Source organism: Mytilus edulis, chromosome 2 (genome assembly GCF_963676685.1).
Source record: "Mytilus edulis chromosome 2, xbMytEdul2.2, whole genome shotgun sequence".
NCBI classification, from domain to species: Eukaryota; Metazoa; Mollusca; class Bivalvia; order Mytilida; family Mytilidae; genus Mytilus; species Mytilus edulis.
The window spans coordinates 73,726,736-73,748,855 of record NC_092345.1 but is presented as its reverse complement, the minus strand read 5'-3'; the positions used below and the strand labels follow the sequence as shown (position 1 = coordinate 73,748,855).

Here is a 22,120-nt window from a genome sequence, read left to right as displayed (position 1 = left end):
ATGTAGTTAAAGAATCCAATACAACAAAGAAAGATCAGTTCTTCATCTTTGGTTGAATTTTCAAAAAAATATATAACGACCTTTGACTTGTATTCGGTATTTCCTCCTTTGTATGTGCCGTGAGTAGTTTAGTTTCCACTGGGGCCAATATCCATTATGCGCCTCAAACTAAGGAACTCTAAATCAGCACATAAAAAAAAACGTCTGTGCAATGATATTGAATATGTTTGAATATTAAAAAAAGCGACTGAGCTTAACCATTTGTGCTGATTTGAAGAGCATTGTATCATGGAATAAAGAATGATGTGAAAATTATGGATATGTCAAATGCTTACAAAGAAGTAAAATTTTAAAAACTTATTGAATGAGAAAAAGAAGATATTTTATCTCGCAAAGCGGTATACCGAAGGGCTTTTAGGGGTATGACATACTACGAAAAAAATAAAATTGAAAACCACTTCGTACCCAACAGTTTAACCACATAGTGTGAAAATTTCAGCGATATGCTTAGATTTTTTTTTATTAAACTATTGAACACATGTTACTCATGCATAGCTCAGATTCTAAGTCTAGGTTTGTCTATACTTTTGTTATATTTTTGTTTGTGATATCAGTTTTTCAATGCTTGTATTAGTGTTTGTGTTTTCTGACATTCTGGCTTGAAGCATCACTGGTCATATATATTTTTTTATTAAACTATTGAAAACATGTTACTCATGCATAGCTCAGATTCTATGTCTAGGTTTGTCTATACTTTTGTTATATTTTTGTTTGTGATATCAGTTTTTCAATGCTTGTATTAGTGTTTGTGTTTTCTGACATTCTGGCTTGAAGCATCACTGGTCATATATTTTTTTTTATTAAACTATTGAAAACATGTTACTCATGCATAGCTCAGATTTTATGTCTAGGTTTGTCTATACTTTTGTTATATTTTTGTTTGTGATATCAGTTTTTCAATGCTTGTATTAGTGTTTGTGTTTTCTGACATTCTGGCTTGAAGCATCACTGGTCATATATTATTTGTGAAATTTGCATATGGTGCAGTATTATTGGTACAGTTTGTGTCAAAGTATTATTCGGGTAAATCGTATTGTAGAAACCGTGTTGAAAATACAATCATATATTGTCTTATTTGGTTAATTGTAATTAATTAACAGGAACGAGCCAAGGAAGTAAATTTTACAATCAATCACCCAGTTTCAATATTAATCGAGATACATCATTGTTTCAATTGTCACAAGTAATTCCCATTTAAACTGCTTAGTAAATTGTGAACAGAACTTGCTAAATAATTCTCATATATCTTGTTTGTCCGTCTGTTGTTTGAATGGTTCGTTTGTTCCCTTAGGAAGATAATTGAAAATAATGTTTTCAACAGTCCTTTTAGAAAAAAGTAGGAAAACATATTAGAGGGTCGAGGGAAGTACATCTATTCCATGTCTGATACACGATATTCACCAGAAATAAAGTTCAGAAGAAACCTCTGCCTAGCACAAACAATTATTTTAGCATTTTCAATAATACAAGGTTGTGCATTTATGTGCTACCTTTATGGGTTGATTCAAAATACTATATAAGTAAGCAATGAATGTGGTTGTTAAATTTGACAGATGCTTTTTGTGCTTCTTTGTTAAATATTTGTTTGTTTTGAAATTGTGACACATATTTTGACAATTTTACCTATTATGTCTGTTTTGCTCGAGCATCGTTGTAAATATAATGTCATACACGTGAGAGGTTAAGCGCTATAAATACACCGTTTTCTACATTTGAAAATGCCTGTACCAAGTCAAGAATATGACAGTAGTTGTTTATTCGTTTGATGTGTTTTATCATTTGAATTTGCCATTTGATTAGGGACTTTCCGTATTGAATTTTCCTCGGAGGGAGTTCCGTATTTTTGTGATTTTACTTTTTAATTTCTGTAATGCGTTAAGATCGTTTTGATATTATGATGCATGATATATTCACAGTAAAACATTTTTAATAACATAACATGCAACATAAGTATTCTTTAACAAATAAATTAACAAGTTCACATTTAAGGAATACACAATTAATGTTAGAATAATAAATAACGTGTTATTTTATTCACTTGAATAATAACTTATCTTTCTTGCTTTCAATTGATCAACTAAATGTACTGGCGAGCTCTTGTGTTCCTGAGGAATCAACGACATACTATCTCCGTCTTGCAATGAATAATGATTTTGTTTAGTTGTTGTCACAGTAGAAGGAAATGGTCGAGTTGAATGACTAACATCAACAGACTGAGGATTATTTACAAACCCAGGATGAATTATGTATTGACCTGTACTGTCTCTGTAAACATGTTTATTGTTCCATGAGGAATCCATTGTCTCTCCCGATGATCGTCTACTTTCTTGAAAATTCTGAAAAAAAAGTATTTGTCAACATAACGTGCGTTAAAAAACGTAAATGAAACTTGAAAATTTATAACTTGCTGATTTATTGTCGAAAACTGCATGTCAATATTTTAAAAGTCTGTGTCATGTATGTACTTTGCATCAAAATGTTTCATATAAATGTTTCAATCATACCTATAGTTTGTTATAAATCAAACTTCAACATAATCAATTGTAATTGAATATCCATGGTTAAAACTCAAACACACTTTGAGTTCACTTTATTTGTCGCTTTTTAAATTTTGATGAAAGAGAAACTAGAATATTTCCCTAGTACACGGATGCCTAATCCGCACTATCATTTTTTATGTTCAGTGGACTGTGAAAATGGGGTAAAAACTCTAATTTAGCATTAAAATTAGACAGATCATATCATAAGGAACATGTGTACTTCAAGTTGATTGGACTTCAACTTCATCAAAAACTACCTCGACCAAAAGCTTTAACTGGAAGCGGGACAGACGGATGAACGAACAGACGATCGAACGAACGGACGAACGAACGAACGGACGAACGAACGGACGCACAGACCAGAAAACATAATGCCCATAAATGGGACATAAAAGAGACAGTCATTTAATAATGATTGATACATTTTTACCATATGTTTCAGAAAGCACTGCATGGACAATTTAATGACTTCATAGACGTCCTCATGTTTAAATGATAATCAGGAGATAAACATTATAATTAAAATATTACAACAACCCGTTCAATTAGCTTGGTCTACTAAACCTCTTGCTAATTTAGGGATCATAAACTGTGGATTTGTTTATTTTTTGTGGATACCTATTTTCATGCATTATTGAGAGACTATAGTTTCGCGGATATTTGATTTTGTGGTATTGCCACAATCTGCACACACACCTAGAGTAAATTTGTAAGTTGTTGAACATACACCTCGTGATTTACACATTACAACACAATCCACGAAATCTGCAAATTCACGTATAATAATTTCAAAATTTAATTGATTGGTTTGTCAGTAATTTTCTAAATGTTTGCATTGTGTCTTATTTTAATAGTTGGTAATTAATGACAATAATTGTTAGTTGCGAGACTTTATTCGACAATTTGTTGAGTTTGTAGATATTAACCCGCACATGTGTCCTTCCATGCATATATGTACAGGGACCGACATAAAGCGAAACCTTCTTCTAGAACCGACGATAAGGTAATCTCAAACTTGCAGCGAACTGCATGATTTTGCTCGTATTTGAAATAGGAGATATATAATGAACTGTTTTAATAGTTATCAAAGGTACCAGGATTATAATTTTGTACGCCAGACGCGCGTTTCGTCTACATAAGACTCATCAGTGACGCTCATATCAAAATATTTATAAAGCCAAACAAGTACAAAGTTGAAGAGCATTGAGGATCCCAAATTCCAAAAAGTTGTGCCAAATACGGCTAAGGTAATCTATGCCTGGAATAAGAAAATCTTTAGTTTTTTCAAAAAATTAAAGTTTGGGAAACAGGAAATTTATAAAAATGACCACATTATTGATATTCATGTCAACACCAAAGTGTTGACTACTGGGCTGGTGATACCACCAGGGACGAAACGTCCACCAGCAGTGACATCGACCCAGTGGTGTAAATAGTTATCAAAGGTACCAGGATTATAATTTTGTACGCCAGACGCGCGTTTCGTCTACATAAGACTCATCAGTGAACTGTCATCATTCTTTTTCTGACATAAAATCGGACTTATTCCTTTAGTTGGTAATTAAGATCGAATTCGTATATCGTCAAGTTATTGGAATTCCAATGGGGACTGACTGTGAAACACTTATGCAAACCTGTTTCTGTATTGTTATGAGGTATGCTGTGTGACTAAAATCAGCAAAGACCTATCGAAACAACATCTGATACAAAATATTTAATAACACTTTTTGATTTTTGGCTTATGTATTGGCTCGCAATAATGACCACTTCAGTATGTACAATAAAGAGATTTATCTGCCGAAACGACTTTAATAAAAGCTACTTGTAATACTAACAATGAACACTGACTTTCCTGGATCATGATATCTATATCTTTAACGGGAAACCTAATACCAAACTTTATGATGAAAGAGATAATTTTTCATTTCCAATTGTTAATTATCCATATTTAGAGGTAACGTTCACTTGCAGTGGCGGATCCAGAACTTTTCCTAAGGGGGGGGGGGGGAGGGGGGGGGGGGCGCTGACTGACCTAAGGGGGGCCCGCTCCAGTCATGCTTCAGTGATTCCCTATATAATCAACCAAATTTTTCCCACGAAAAGGGGGGGGGGGGGTGGCGGCCTGGGCCCCCCAGCCCACCTTGGATCCGCCTATGCCTTGACACTATCTTATGGTGTTTATCTATTTGTATATTGACTACTGCAGAATAATGAATTTTATCAAATTGTCATGCATTTAATATATTTCATTAACTTAAAAACACTTCCAAACTCTTAAATGATGCAGATGTTGTTACTAATTCATTTATTTTGACTGTAATGTTTTGCAGTTCAAAATGGACATATTTGAACTAGATACGACAACCGTTCATGTTGGCTGTTCAAAACTCCTCCCTCTGGAAAATCACATTGCCAGTCGTTTGCTTGTTTACATAAATTTCTTTTCGTTATAAGGCTTAACGAATACCGTTATGCGTAGTAATTTGCACGGGTGGATTTACCGTGCACACCTAAGAGGGAATTAAATCATTCGACGGTTTGCATTCATAACATGGGTAGGCATTATATTCGTGTTATTTTAGCTCTCACTAACGCTCAGGCAAACATACTCACGAATATAATGCCTACCCTTGTTAAAACTACAATAAAGTATAGCTTGCATCAATTATTTCTTAGTAGTCCTTTGTTAGTTTATTTTGTAATTTGGCTTAGTTTCTTCTTTTAGTGTATTGCTGCAAGTTTGTTAGAGGTATAGGAGCGGATTGACATCTCACTCAACATGTTAAACCCTTACATATTGTTGCACTATGCCAAAAGCCGCTAGCCTTTGTTAGTCGTGTCATTTTGGTTCATTTATGTTTCGGAGTTTTGTGTGGCGTCTTTTTCGGTGAACAAGTCTACATTATTGTTTAGGGGCTACCTGATGCCTGCCTCCTAGTGCTAGGTTTTCATGCTGATTGAAGACCAGTTAGTTGCTTTGGGCTGTTTTCTCTTCTTTAGTTGGTTTTGTTATATCTTTGAAATTTTTACTTTCTAGTATTATATCTGTTTTTTTCCCGCTCACACAACATTTCACAAGGTTGTCAATATAATAGAATTCTTTGTGACCGGCATACAAGTGGGGCTCAGCTACATATAAACCAGGTATAATCCACAATTTTCTTTTAAAGAAAATGCCTGCACAAAGTCAGAAATATGACAGTTGTTTTCCATTCGTTTGATGTGTTTGAAGTTTTGAGTTAGCCATTTGATAAGAAGCTTTCCGTTTTTCTTTTTCTTTGAGTTTAATTTTGTTGGCCAATTTCCTGTTTCCATTCTTTAGTCTATTTAAAATTTGACATAAAACGAATTTCCATTTAATGTAAAAATATAGAATAGCGTATCATTTGTTAAAATTAGAGTACTAACTTATTTTTCTGCGGTTGATTTTGTGCACTTGTAGTACTGCAAACACAAATACTGAAGTTGTTAATTGTGTAAAACCAGCATATATGCTTTAATCTGAGAATAATGAATATAAAAAGGAGATATACGATACAACTATAGGTCACCTTGCAGCCTTCGAAAATGAGCAAAGCCAATACCGCATAGTCAGCTAATGGAGGCCCGAAATGACAAATGTAAAAAATTCAACCAAGAAAACTAACAGCCTCATTTATGTACTTAAGAATTGAATGCTCTTTTTTGTAAATTTATTTGGGTGTAAAAGCGTTGAACGAAGTACATTTTGTATGAAGCTTCATACTAAAAATGTGCGCACGGTCAACGCTTTTACAACCCTATAAAGTTACAAAAAAGGCATTCAATACTTATAATTACATTTTTACCTATAGGATCATGAAAACACGCCTTTTATCAAGTTTTTATTTCATTTACCTGTGCACTTTATTGTGGGACCTCGTGTCATCATGAATGAAAAGTTGCATTGTGTAATGCAATTGATTAAGGAATATCACGAGATTGCTAGTTAGCCAATCTCAGAATAACGTATTATAATGAAACATACATCTAATGTAATTATAAACAAATGAACGAAAAACAAATATGTAACACAGGAACAAATGACAACCACAGAATTACAGGCTCATGAAGCACGTTTTTCTTGCAATGAAAAATGAATTGTTTTTGTCGCTGGAGGAGGAAATGGTTAAAATGAATGACTTACCTGAGCAGACTGAGGATTATTTACTAATCCAGATTGCATTGCGTATGGACCTGCGCTGGCTCGGTTTAATGGAGCATTCATTGAATCCCTTGACGTTCGTCTACTTTCTTGGAAATTCTGTTTGAAAGATATTTATGAATTTAATGCGTTAGTTAAATCTTAAAATGCAATTGAAAAGCTTCCAACTTATTTTTATCGTAGCAATTTCATTGTCAGTATTTTGTTTAAATAATTCTTTGATCTACGTTTTTCCAAAATTCATAGAACAACTTCTCCACTCAAAATAGAAAAAAAAGTGTGAACGGATTCAACACTTGTATTAATAATCAATTAACCAGCAATATATATATATATATGTAGGACTCTAAAGTGCGATGGGGACGCTAAAGTACGATGGTCACGCTAAAGTGCGATGGTCTACGCTAAAGTACGATGCCTCCACACGCTAAAGTGCGATTGTCCGCGAAAGTATAGACGTAATAAACGTACAATGAATTATGACAAGAACAGTCTTTATACAAACGAAAAATGAACATGCCGAAAGATAAATGCTTAAAATACAAAAATGTATTTGATTAATAACTTTAAACGAAATGTCCATGACTTACTTAATTTAAACCTAACCGTGCTTTGTTGGCTGAAGTAAATGTTTTTTTTCCCGGGTTCTGGAAAGACTTTTGCCCTGCAGTCGACCATTTTACTACACAGACGAGATACAAAAATATCCTTGATCTTGTTTCTATATTAGAAGCTATAACGGATAATTGAAATTATTGTTTATGTTGCAGTTTTTTTCTACTTTTCGGTCCCCGTTCAAATATTTAATAGACTTATTGCCTGATTCAGAAGGAAGAAGGCATGATCATAATACAAGACAAGAAATAATATTACAGAAGTCAACACACGGACCCGTTTATAATCTAAATATTTCATCCCTGCAACAACAAAACTATGGAACACTCTTAACCTAAACATAAGAAAATGTGAATCTCTGTCATTATTCAAAACACAAATTAGTACCCAAAATAGTAAGGTCCCAGTGTATTATTATATAAGACATCGTTTTGGTCAAATTCTTCATGCTCGCTTAAGAATGGATTCAAGTTCATTGAATTCTCACTTTTTCGTTCGTAATTTAGTAGATTCATGCGTAAATCATAAATTGTCGGCTAAAACATTATTTTGTACAGTGTAGGAAAATATAACATGTAGTGATGCCTTTGTGTTGAAGGCCGTATCTTGACTTATAATGGTTTACTTTTATAAATTTGTAATGCAGTTGGATGAAAAGTTGTCTCATTGGCACTCATACAACATCTACCTATATCTATTGGTACTCATTACGAAGAAGAAGAAAGCTTGGCGAATATTGCATATATGCAAGCAAGCTGACTAAAAAGTCTTACTCTACAAGTATTAGAAATTAGCTATGATCCCTCGAACCTTACTATATTGGTTCATTGCACTTTAGCGTGATATACAATCGTACGTTAATAAACAAAACAACCATCGCACTTTAGCGTCACGCCGTGATACACCATCGTACTTTAGCGTAGACCATCGCACTTTAGCGTGACCATCGCACTTTAGAGTACCATCGCACTTTAGAGTCCTACATATATATATATACACACAGCTCTATTTTAATTCCAATTAGTTTTAGAAAGTCACTAAAAGTAGTTAAGTTTAACATGCTAAAATGTGGCCTTAATTATATCTTTGCAAAGCCATACTTCTGGATTTCATTGATTTATGATTATCCAGGATAAGAAATTGAAATGAAAAGGAGTAGGTCCGGTAAGGGCCAATTTTGGCCTCAAATTTCAGGTTCATCTAACGAAAGATTTTGGACACTTTTTAAACTTAAGTGTCTATTTCAATTGATTAGATTAGTTTATGTGAAAGATTTTAACTGATTTAGTAATTAAAAACGCTCTGATTTAAGCTAAAATATGAAAAATCTATCAAATATGCCAAAAAACGTCACTTTTCAGATGGTTTTTGTCAAAAATGAAAGTGGCTGCATCCGTGTTCATCCTCAACCTTTATATATGTTTTGTATTATCATCAAATACAACTTACATTTCAATATTATGAATGAACACGAATGCGGCCACTTTCATTTTAGACGGAAGACTACGATTCAAAATACATTTTATTTTACAACATCACGAAATGTAACAGTTATTAAATTTATTATTACCGTTTGATAGTTTAACCGAAATCATTTTTGCACAGTATTCATTTTTTTGATTTTTGCACACAATTTCGGCAAATGAAGAAATCAGTTAAATACAGAAGACTCTTTTATATCTTTCTGTCTTTGTATGCATGTCTTACATGGTCAGACCATTCATTCCAAAAAATCCGCCTGCCTCCTACCGTACACATAAAATAATAGTTCCCTTAGTTCTAGGAATATAGAATAACGTATCAGCTTTTATATACACTCTAGTAATAACTCATCTCCTAAACTTTTATTTGGTCCAAAAAATATATTGGTTAGTTCTCATGGTCCAAGTGCAAACACGAATGTGAAGTTGTTGATTGTGTAAAACGGTTAAATCATCATGAATCGAATCTAAGGAAGAATGAAGTACAATTTTTTTCGTTGTTGGTACAGTAGTAGGAAATGGTCAAGTTGAATGACTTACCTGAACAGATTGATGATTATTTACTGATCCAGATTGCATTGCGTATGGACCTGCGCTGGCTCGGTTTAATGAAGCATTCACTGAATCCCTTGAAGTTCGTCTACTTTCTTGGAAATTCTGTAAAAAAGATATTTGTCAATGGAATGTGTTAGTAAATAGATATAAGAAGATGTGGTATGTGTGCCAATGAGACAACTCTCCACCCAAGTCACAATATGTGAAAGTAATCCATTATAGGCCAAAATACGGTCTTCAACACGGAGCATTTGCTCACACCGAACATGACTATAAAGGGCCCCAACAAATTACTAGTGTTAAACCATACAAACAGGAAAATCAACGGTCTAATCTATATAAAAACTAACAACGAGAAACACTTATGAACCACATCAACAAACGACAACTACTGAACATCAAAATCTTAAATGCAATTGAAAAGCTTACAACTAATGATTGATCGTAGCAAACATTGTGTCCATACCTTCAAAACTGTGTATTTTATGTTGTTGTATAAGTATGTATAGTTTAGTTAAAACCTATGTAAATTGAAGATCTATTGTTTAAACTCAAATACACTTGAAGTCAGCTGGAATTCGTGAGTTGGTGACCGTTTCGGATTCTTACCATTTCAATGTGACTTACTGCTACAATCATGTCGTTAAACCATGACCAAAATAAGATGGCACACTCGTTAATGTCTGTCTGTCTGTACTGGTATTTATTGTTTATTTCTTAACATCAAAAAAATATATACTTATTTTTATTCAGGAAAGAGTTTTATTCGTTTTAAGAGTTATCAAAACTTACTTGTCAATATTTATTGGTATTCTTTACTTAAATTCATTTAGAGTTACATCGGAATTTCTAGTTTATTTTCGTTTTTGGCAAAATAGGAGGAAATGGTTAAGGTGATTGACTTACCTGAACAGACTGAGGATTATTAACTGATCCAGATTGCATTGTGTAAGGACCACCTGCGCTGGCTCTGTGTAACGAATCCCGTGATATTGGTCTACTTTCTTGGAAATTCTAAAAAAAAAGGTATTTGTCAATTGAGTTTTCAAAACTTTACTGGCAGTAATTAAATGTATTCTTTACTTGAATTTATCTAGAGTTACATGGACATTTTTAGCTTTCGAGAAATCAGATGAGCGCTCCATAAAGCATGGTAATTCTTCCTTTGGATGACTCAAACGTCCTTGGTCAACCTGTAACCTTAATTTATAACAGAAAACTAACACTGGAAATAGAAAAAAGTCTGAATTGATGCAACAATTGAATAACTAATCCGATAAACTGCAATGTACATGTACAGTTTAATATTTATTCATATTAGTTTAAAAAAAAGACATTAAAAGTTGTTAACATGTTTAAATCGTTGCCAAATTTATTCATATACAGTTCTGTCCTGGTCAGACCACTCATTCCCATAATCCGCCAGTCCCCTCCGCAATACATTAAATAAAACTATATTTCCTTAGTTTAAGGAATTCCCTTGAAAGAATACTTATTCCTTGGTCTACTTTTCCCTTAACTTATTGAAGAAAATCTACACTTGAAATATAAAGAACTAGTTTTGCAAACGCCTTATACAAAGTATGAAAGGATGCAACAACTGTATAAATAATAAAATACTATTCTACAATGTAAATGTAAAGCTAATTATTTATTCCAATTAGTTTCCGAAAGGCACTAGAAGTTGTTGACATGTTAAAATGATGCCCAAGTTATATCTTTGCATTGCGCATTGTTCAAATTCAATTGAACAAGGATTGTCGAGGGTAACAAATTTCAATGTCTTCAAATTGAATTGAAATTTTCTCCTAAATGAAAGGGTTATTATCACACCTAAAAGGTGAAATAGACTATAACTCTCAATACATCATCACGAACTGTAACAGTTTTCAGCTAGAAAGGTTTTTCTTACAGAATATTTATTACGACCTTTTGACAGTCTTATCGAATTCATCTTGGTACAGTATTTATTTTTACTTTTTTACACATTTTTTTTCAGCAATAGGACAATTTGTTTTAAAAGTAGAAGAATTATATATATCTTTCCGTCGTTGTAGAATTCATTCATGTACAGGTCTTATCTGGTCAGACCATTCATTCCAAAAATGATCATGCCAACACACAAAGTAAAATAATAGGTCCCTTTGTTGAAGAAATATAAAATAACGTATCATCATTATTTTACACTTTAACTATAACTCATTTTTCAAACTTTGAGTTGGTAAAATTAATATTGTGGTCAGGTTTCATTGTCCTGATGCAAACAATTAGTGGAGGTTGTTGATTGTGTAAAACCAGTATACGTATGATTAGTAACCTGGTGAAATAATAGAGCAATTTTTCTTTGAAAAAGATACTCAATTATTTTCGTTTTTGGCAAAATAGGAGTGAATAGTTCAGGCGAATGACCTACCTGAGCAGACTGAGGATTATTCACTGATCCAGATTGCATTGTGTAAGGACCACCTGCGCTGGCTCTGTTTAACGAATCCCGTGACATTGGTCTACTTTCTTGGAAATTCTGAAAAGGAAAGGTATTTGTCAATTGAGTTTTCAAAACTTTACTGGCAGTAATTAAATTCATTATTTACTTGTAATTATTTAGAGTTACATGGAAATTTTTAGTTTTCGAGAAATCAGATGAGCGCTCCTTGAAGCATGGTTATTCTTCTTTCGGAAGATTCATACGTCCTTGGTCTACCTTTAACCTAAATTATAACAGAAAACTGACACTGAAAATAGAAAAAAAACTGCAATGTATATGTACAGCTAAATATTTATTCCAATTAGTTTAAGAAAGACATTTAAAGTTGTTAACACGTTAAAATGTGTTCTTATTATATGTGTGCAATGTCCAACTTCGAAATTCTATTGAACTTGGATTATCCAGGGTTACACATTCGCAATATCCACAAATTGAAATGAAAAATCTCTCTAAAGCCCTGGTCACAACGAACCTACGACACATCTATGCAGCTCCACGACATGAAATTTGGTCAAATTGCGTGTCATCTGTGACCGTCATATGACAATTGACGACAGTTGCACGATATTTTGAGCATCGTGGCGCTGTCCTGTGTCGTGGGACGAAAATTGGACATGCACCTTTTTTGCTCTACGATTTTTTTGTCGTATCACTGTCTTGTGGCTGTCGTGAGAGTGTCTAACCACAGTCGTGCGACTGTTGTGCGATAAACACATTGTCGTGGGTACTAACATAAATCATTTTGAAAAAAAACAGTCATCGCAGGACTGTCGTACGACAATCTCACGACTGTCGCAAGACATTCGTGATACAGTCGCACGATTATCTCACGAATACTTAATTTCGTACGATGCTCGCACATCATTGATTGTCTGTCGTACGATAGTGGTACGTTCGTCGTGCAGCATATTTACGTTTTATTTAGAAAATACAATTCGGCGGGAATGAATGTTTGGAAAAACATACCGTCTACCGTTTAAAGAGGATAGCTTTTCCACCAGAACGATTATATTTGGCCCTGTTGCATAGTCACCTTGCTGGTCTCCAACAAGAGCAAGATATAGTCCTGTTAGCGTTGATTCGAGCCCGTGAACAGTATAGGAACACCCGACGTTGGTGGGTTAAGGAATGAATCGAACGTCGCCTAATGTTTGGGCAGTATAGTACACTGATGCTAGAGTTGGAACGGGAATCTGTCGGTGATTCATTCCCAAAATCCACGTACTCCCCCACCCCCACACACACAAAATAAAATTATAGTTCCCTCTCGTTCAAGGAATTCCCTTTGAAAGAATAATAATTCCTTGGTCTACTTTCTCCCTTAACTTATTGAAGAAAATCTACACTAGAAAAAGAAAGAACTAGTTTTGTCAAACGCCTTATACAAAGTCTGAATGGATGCAACAACTGTCTAAATGTATACGTAAAGCTAACTATTTATTCCAATTAGTTTCTGAAAGGCACTGGAAGTTGTTGACATATTAAAATGTGGCCTAAATTAAATCTTTGCATTACGCATTTTTCGGATTCAATTGAACAAAGATTGTCTCGGGCATCAAATCTGCAATGTCCATAAATTGAATTGAAAATTTCTCCAAAAGGAAAGGGTTATTATCACATCTATAACTTTAAATACATTATATTTTACATCATCACGAACTGTAACAGTTTTCTGCTAGAAAGGTTTTCTTACAGAATATTTATTTCAACCTTTTGACATTCTTATCGAATTCATTTTGGTACAGTATTCATTTTTGATTTTTTACACCATTTTTTTCAGCAATAGGATGATGTTTTTTAAATGCTGAAAAATTATTAATATCTTTCTGTCTTTGTAAAGTTCATTCATGGCAGGTCTTACTTGGTAAGACCATTCATTCTAAAAATCAGCATGCCTCCTCCCCAACACATAATATAAAATAATAGGCCCCTTTGTTGAAGAAATATAGAATAACGTATCATCATTATTATACACATTAACAATACCTCATCAATCAAACTTTTATTTAGTCAAATTAATATTGTGGTTAGCTTTCATTGTCCTTAATAAATACTCATTTGTTTTCGTTTTTGGCAAAATAGGAGGAAATGGTTAAGGTGAATGACTTACCTGAACAGATTGAGGATTATTAACTGATCCAGATTGTATTGTGTAAGGACCACCTGCGCTGGCTCTGTTTATCGAATCCCGTGGCATTGGTGTACTTTCTTGAAAATTCTGAAAATAAAAGGTATTTGTCAATTGAGTTTTCAGGAACTTTACTTGCAGGAATGAATGGTATTCTTTACTTGAAGTTACATAGAGTTATATGGAGCGCTTCATAAAGCATAGTAATTCTTCCTTTGGAAGACGCATACGTCCTTTGTCTACCTTTAATCTAAATTTATAACAGAAAATGCCCAACTTCAATTGAACTCAGATAATACAGGGTAAAAAAAAGCGACGTCTACAAATTGAAATGAAAATTCGCCCTAAAATTATCACAAAAAATAAATGAAGAAGACTATGACTCAATATTTATTTTATTTTACAACATCACAAAATGTTACTTTTCCAAAATTTCAGCTAGAAAGGGTTTGCTAACGGAATTATTAATTTTAATCTTTTGTTAGTTTGACCGAAGTCTTTGCCAAGTTTATTCATGAACAGTTCTTACCTGGTCAGACCATTTATTCCCAAAATCCGTCTACCCCCCCCCCCTCCCCCTCCTAACACATTAAATAAAATTATAGTTCCTTAAGCTCAAGGAGTATAGAATAACGTATCATCATTTATTTACACTTGAATAATAACTCCATCTTTCCAGCTTTAATTTGGTTTGATAAATATAGTGGTTAGCTCTCATAGTACTGATGCAAACACGTTAGTGAGGTTGTTGATTGTGTCAAATCATTATAAATTGAACCTAAGGAAATAACGGAGCACTTTTTCCTTGAAATAAATACTCAATAGTTTTCGTTGTTGGTACAGTAGGAAGAAATGATCAAGGTGAATGACTAACCTGAACAGACTGAGGATTATTAACTGATCCAGATTGCACTGCGCTGGCTCTGTTCAATGAAGCATTCATTGACTCTCTCGATGTTTGTCTACTGTCTTGAAAATTCTGTAAACAAGATAGTTGTCAATGGAATGTCTTTATAAATCTTAAATGCAATTTAAAAGTCCAATTTGTGATTGCTCGTAGCAAACATTGTGTATCTTATGTTGTTGTATCAAAATGTGTAGTTTAGTAAAAACCTAATTAGACTTTAATTGAAGATCCATTGTTTAAACTTAAATACAGTTGTTTTTAGCTGTTATTCGTGAGTTGGTTACCCTTTTGCGTTTTTACCACTTCAATGTGACTTAGTGCTACACTCATGTCGTTATACCATGTCCCAAAACAATGGTGCACTGGTTAATGTCTGTCTGTCTGTCTATACTGGCATTCGTCGTTTATTTCTGAATATTTATAAATCATAACTTTTTTTTATTTAGGAAAGAGTTTTATGCGTTTTGAGAGTTATCAAACCTTTATTGTCAGTAATTTATTTGTATTCTTTACTTAAATTCATTAAGAACTACTACAGTTTTTGAAAAATCAGTAAATTCATTCAGCAAGATCCCTTGGAAGAATGATAATGCATTGGTCTACTTTTCCCCTCTATTGATGGAAGTATCTACCCTACTGAGGAATATGGAAAAAAAACTAGTATTTTCAAACGCCTTATATAAAGTTTATTCCAATTAGCTTCAGAAATACACTGTAAGCTGTTGAGGTGTAATACCACCAAATCATGGTACGTCACATCCGGTTGTATACGAAAATAGGTCGAAAAAAAAAATTCCCTTGAATTTGACAGTTGTAGGTAATTAAGCCTACATTTTATTGCAGTAAAACATTACTGTGTCATAAACATATGTATTGGGTATTTCAAAGCACCATTATTTTTTTATTTGGGATTTCTATAGAATATTTTGTTATCTTGAGGTTACATGGTGATGACTAAACCTTGTACACCGATAAAATAAGGGGAGAAATTTGATTGTTTAACTTCCAGTGATGGTTATTTTCTTATATGCAATGAAATTTTATGTGAATTTTTGTCTATAGTACTGGACAGGATAAATCTTAACTCATACCAAGTATTTCTTTATTTGAAAAAAAGACAAATTTTGCACATTTTTTTGAAAAGTGCAAATTTAACAAAGACTAATAGGGGAAAATCAATGGTGGTATAACACTTTGATAAAATGTCGCCTCATTTATATCTTTACAATGTACATTTTTCGGGTTCAATTTAACTAGGATTACCCAGGGTATTCAAATCTGCCACATCCACAAATTGAATTAAAAAAATTCTCCCAAAGGAAGGGGTTATTATCATTTTTATTATATCAAAAAGCTGAAAACTATCACTCAAAATACATTATACTTAGCATCATCACGAAATGTAACAGTTTTTAAATTTCAGCTATAAAGGGTTTTCTTAAATTTTAAACACGATTTTTTAATTGCAGAAGAATCATCAATATCATTCTGTCTTTGTATTAAAAGTTTATTCATATGCCGGTCTTACCTGGTCAGACCATGCATGCATTTTAAAAATCAGCCTGCCTCCTACCCAACACATAAAATAAAATTATAGTTCCCTTAATTCAAGGAATATAGAATAATGGATCATCATTTATATACATTTGAATACTAACTCATCTTTCAAACTTTTGTTTGGTCAAATTAATATTGTGGTTAGCTATCATGGTACTGATGCAATAACGATAGTGAGGTTGTTGATTGTGTAAAACCAGTATGATTCGAACCTGGGGGCTTAATGGAGGACTTTTCCCTTGAAAAAGATACTCATTTGTTTTCGTTGTTGGCAAAGAAGGACTAGGAGGAAACGGTTCAGGATTTTATGACTTACCTGAACAGACTGAGGATTATTTACTGATCCAGATTGCATTGTGTTTGGACCTGCCCTGGCTCTGATTAATGAGGCATTGATTGACTCTCTGGACGTTCGTCTACTTTCTGGAATATTCTGTAAAAAAGATATTTGTCAATTGAGAGTTATTAAAACTTATAATGTCACCCGATCGACAATGTCGGGTGACATATTGCTTTTCCTCTGTTTCTTTTTCTGTATTATTATTATTATACTTCCACCTAATTTTGTCCACCGGCTTTCTCAGAGCCAAAAGTACCAATCCGAATGATGGTGCACTATAACAAGGAACCCTGACTCCCCAGAGTCTGTGCAACTTTGGAACTAAAAAATGGCTGCCATCACCATGGAAACGGAAAAATGGTGAAAAAATATAATTTTGGAGTTCCTTGAATTATTTGAGAATACTTAAGCTTAAAATCTTTAGATTTTAATACAATGTAGGTGCCCACTATATACTGGTTTTGGATGATTTTGGCACATTTTGGAACTGCTATGTTGCCATGGAAACTACACCAAAAATTTCAAAAATATGGAAATGCTCCAATTTTTTTGAAACTTTAGCATAACGATGAGCAACTTTGGTAGATGTGGAATTTGGCGTTGGAATTTCCAAAATGTCTGCCGTTTCCATGGAAACAATGCAAAAAGGTCAAAATCCTCCAAAAACTTCCGGGTTTGGTGAATAACTTTGGTATGCTTGAACTTAAAATCATCAAATTTTTATGCAATATATTTGTCCACTATATACAGGTTTTGAATGATTTTGATAATCATTGGAACTACTATGTTACCATGGATACAGGAGTAAAAATTTCAGAATGCTTCAAAATTGATGAAACTTGATATGATTGTTAACTGTCAAGTCTAGATATGACTTTTGAAGTTGGAATTTCCAAAATGGCCACGGTTGCCATGGAAACTGCAAAAATGTCAAAAATTCTAAAAATGGTTTTAACTTAATGAAATTTGATATTATTGGTAACTGACAAGTTAAGATGAGACTTTTGACTTTGAAATTTTCAAAATGGCTGCCGTTGCCATGGAAACGGTATAAATGTGAAATACTTTAAAATGCTCTGAATATACTGAAAATTTACAAAAAGATGAATAGCCATGCATATTTGTGCATTTACTGTTAAACAAGTTTGAAATGGCTGCCGCTTAGTGGCAATAGGGGGAAGGGTGACATCCGCTATTGCTTGCAATGGCAATTCTAGTTTGTATTCTTTCTTGAATTTATTTGGAGTTACGTCGGAATTTCTACAGTTCGATAAATCAGATGGGCGCGATAAACATTTGAAATCTTCAATTTTAAAGCTAAAATTTCTTTTGTTCTATCGTTTTCTTTGATATTAATAAATCTAAAAAAAGAATTAAATTTTTTTTTGGCTTACGCCTTACACAAAGCATGAAAGAATGCACCAATTGCATTAATAATCAGATAATCTACAATGCATATGTACAGCTTAATATTTATTCCAATTAGTTTCAGAAAGGCACTGGAAGTTGTTGACATGTTGAAATAAGGCCTGAATTATATCTTTGTAATGCATATTTTCCGGATTCAAGGAAAGGGTCATTATCACACCACAAAGATCAAAAAGACTTTGAATAAAAATGCCTTTTATTTTACATCTTTTTTTCCTGCAAATGGATGATTTTATTCAAATGCAAAAGAATCATTTATATATCTGTCATTGCCATGTTTATTGATATGCAGTTCTTACCTGGTGAGACCATTTATTCCCAAAATTTACCTGCCCCCTCCCAAACGCATAAAATAAAATTATATTCCCTAAGTTCAAGGAATATATAATAAAGTATCGTCGTATAGACTTGAATAATAACTGCGTTTTGTTTTGTGCTTGTATTCCATCAAATGAATACAGTGGTTAACTCTCATGGTACGGCTGCAAACACAATCATGACGTGGTTGATCGTGTAAAACTAGTATGAATCAAATAATGGAGCACTTATTCATTGAAATAAGTGTTACATATTTATTTTCGTTCATTTTTTGTACATTAATTTGGCCGTTAGTTTTCACGTTTGAACTGTGTTACATTTTTTTATTTCGGACCTTTTATAGAAGAGGGACGAAAGATACCAAAGGGACAGTCGTTTATGCGATATGAACTTTGCTCATTGTTATAGGTTATACGGTAAACTACAGCTGTTTTAAAATTTCTATGTTAATTGGTCTCTTGTGGAGAGTTGTCTCAATTGCAATCATACCACATCTTCTTTTTTATATATCAATTGATTTAGTTGTTTCAGTAGGAGGAAATGGTCAAGGTATGACTAACCTGCACAGACTGGGGATTATTTACGGATCCAGAAGGAATTGTGTTTGGACCAACACTGGCTCTGTTTAATGCGGAATGCATTGACTCTCTCGATGTTTGTCTACTGTCATGAAGATTCTGTAAAACATACTCAACAAGATGATGTGTTTTGAAAATCGTTTATTTTAATTAAAAACTTTTGACTTCTAAATGCTCGTAGCATACATTATTTCCATATATAAAACAAAATACCTCTATCAAAATTTAGTTTTTTCTTCTTCTTAGAACGTTTTAAAACCAAGGAAGGTATTTGTAAAAAAAACTTGCTTGGCTATTACAATTCAAGGTGACATATGTCAAACATAATTAAGTTCACTTGTGCCGAACTGCGTCCTGCTCAAAAGACGAAGGTCTTGCCTGGCCAGGCCATTTATAAAAAAAACCCCAAAAACTTGCATCATCTGCAGCCCAAAAAGTAAATATATTTCCCTTGTATAAATATCATAGAACAACGTATCATTTATATACACTTAAATAATAACTCACCTTTCCAGCCAAGTAATTAAAGTGTTTAGCTTCCATACTCCTGATGAATACTCGATATTAAAGTTGATTATTGTGTAAAAGCAGTATGCGTTTGCATATTAGAAAATTAATAAGCCTTTTTCATTGATAGAAATACTCAACAAATTTCATTATTGGAACATTTGAAGAAATTGGTCGAGGTGAATGACTAACCTTAACAGACTGAGGTTTATTCACTGATCCAGAAGGGGTTGTGTTTGGACCCGCACTGGCTCTGTTTAAAGAAGAATTCATTGACTCTCTTGACGTTCGTCTACTTTCTTGGAAATTCTATAAAAGAAACATTCATCAATATAGAATTGGAAAACTTATCACATAGTCTTTTGATTGCTCGTAGCATACATGATATCCCCTAAAAAGGAAACCTGTATTTTGTATCAAAATCTTTTGATCGTAACGTATTAAACAAAACAATGAATTTGTTATTAAAAAAAATCTTATATCAATAGTTTAATATAGGGACATTAGCTACGAGTATTTAAAATAAATTAAAATATGATCATTTTTGTGTAATCATAAATGAAGGTAAAATAAGTATTCCATTTTAGTAGTCAGCGCGCTGATGAATTATTCACTTGCTAGTGAATAATTCGAACTCATTGAATCCGTATTCATGTGATCTTTAATTTAATTCAATATATAGAGATTGGTTACGTATGTATTAGTCGTGTTCAACCATTAATAGGTCAAGAATGTCAACATTGAAAGTGAAACAAAGATGAACCGTTTCGTTGCTTGATTCGATCCACAAAAAAAATAAAAATTTTGTACAGGTAAAAACGATGATTATTTTTTTTTAACATATAACATCAAATCAAATAGATCAAGAAAAGTCCAATTACACGAGGTCGCTTTCTATTTCTATCTATGTTTATAGATATAAGAAGATTTGGTATCAGTACAAATGAGACAACTCTCCATTCAAGTCACAATTTGTAAAATTAAACCATTATAGAACGACATTCTTAGCAAGCTATAAAGGGCCAAAAAATTACTAGTATAAATCCATTCAAACAGGAAATGATAAGTCATCTTTCCGGCTTTTTTTGTCAAGTAAATATAGTGTTAAGATATGTGTTTCTGATTATCACATGATTGTGATGTTGTTATATGTGTAAAACAAGCATGTGGATGAACCTGAGAAAACAATGAACTATTTTCGATGTTGGCACAAAAAAGGACATGGTCGAGACGAATAACTAACCTTAACAGACTGGGGATTATCAACTAATCCAGAATGCATTGATTTTGGACCAACACTAGCTCTGTTTAAAGAGGAATTCATCGACTCTCTCGATGTTCGTTTACTTTCTTGAAAATTCTGTGAAAAAGATATTCATCTGTATAACTTGTTCTCTTTGAAAACTTATTATTCAGGGTCTATTTTATTCCTAATGTATAGATAACAAGAATGTGTCCCCAGTACACGAATGCCCCACTCACACTATCATTTTCTATGTTCAGTGGACCGTGAAATTGGGATAAACCCTCTAATTTGGCATTAGAATTAAAAAGATCATATCATAGGGAACATGTATACTAAGTTTAAAGTCGATTGGACTTCAACTTCATCAAAAACTACCTTGACCAAAAACTTTAACCTGAAGCGGGACAGACGGACGAACGAACGAACAGACGGACGGACGAACGGACGCACAGACCAGAAAACATAATGCCCCTCTACTATCGTAGGTGGGGCATAAAAATGTACAGTAGACATAGAACGTGAGTAGTTATTATCATTGGAAGTTGTTTTTTTTTTTATTGTTTAAAGTATCCCTTCTGAAAAGTAAATGCGAGATAAATTAAATAAAAGAAGTTTTGCATAAAAAAAAGAACCAAACTTTCATTCATGTTTTTTTTCAAACATTATGTACAAAGTCTACAAAGTTTCAAGTTGATTAGATTTCATCTTCATCAAAAACTACATTGACCAAAGCTCTAACCTGAATCGGGAAAGACGGACGGACAGACGAACATACCGAAAACATAATGCTCCTAGATGGGACATACATATTAGTAAAATAACCATGTAGTTCAAATTGCATTATCTAGAAATGTAATAATTCTTCATGTTGGGTCATGAGTTTTTGTCTTAAGGAAAATGAATGTTAACCTTTTGCAAGGTTCGCTTAATTTTTGTGCAGTATTTATTTTTTGATTGGTTACACAATTTGTTCCTGAAAATGTTGAATTTGGTGTTGCAGAATATTGATTTTCATCTGCTGTCTTTTTCGAGATTATTAATTTTCAGGTTTTATAAGATTAAGGAAAGCGGTATGGTTGCAAATGAGACAGTTATCCACCTGAGTTCAAATGATGCAGATTAAATCAATTACCAAATATGTCCTGCATCCCCTTACATAATATATAAGGATTTTGTTGCTGATTAAAAAATA

General features: G+C 33.2%; 1 protein-coding gene across 8 annotated transcripts in view; it reads right to left on the bottom strand.

Moving 5' to 3' along the window:
- Positions 1 to 1,969: 1,969 nt before the first annotated feature.
- The window catches only part of LOC139512909 (nucleolar and coiled-body phosphoprotein 1-like), a 45,615-nt gene continuing 25,464 nt past the window's right edge, over positions 1,970 to 22,120 (bottom strand). For 3 of the 8 annotated variants that reach the window (XM_071300871.1, XM_071300872.1, XM_071300873.1), the window contains 11 exons: positions 20,926 to 21,042; positions 19,875 to 19,991; positions 19,158 to 19,274; positions 16,828 to 16,944; positions 14,922 to 15,026; positions 14,030 to 14,137; positions 11,848 to 11,955; positions 10,341 to 10,448; positions 9,420 to 9,536; positions 6,766 to 6,882; positions 1,970 to 2,396 (listed from right to left, as the gene is read on the bottom strand). In XM_071300871.1, the coding sequence (XP_071156972.1) occupies positions 2,091 to 2,396; positions 6,766 to 6,882; positions 9,420 to 9,536; positions 10,341 to 10,448; positions 11,848 to 11,955; positions 14,030 to 14,137; positions 14,922 to 15,026; positions 16,828 to 16,944; positions 19,158 to 19,274; positions 19,875 to 19,991; positions 20,926 to 21,042 (1,437 nt within the window). In that variant the 3' untranslated portion in view covers positions 1,970 to 2,090. The remainder of the gene's footprint in view (positions 2,397 to 6,765; positions 6,883 to 9,419; positions 9,537 to 10,340; positions 10,449 to 11,847; positions 11,956 to 14,029; positions 14,138 to 14,921; positions 15,027 to 16,827; positions 16,945 to 19,157; positions 19,275 to 19,874; positions 19,992 to 20,925; positions 21,043 to 22,120) is intronic. The other 5 variants (XM_071300876.1, XM_071300875.1, XM_071300874.1 and 2 more) reach the window with 5 other exon arrangements.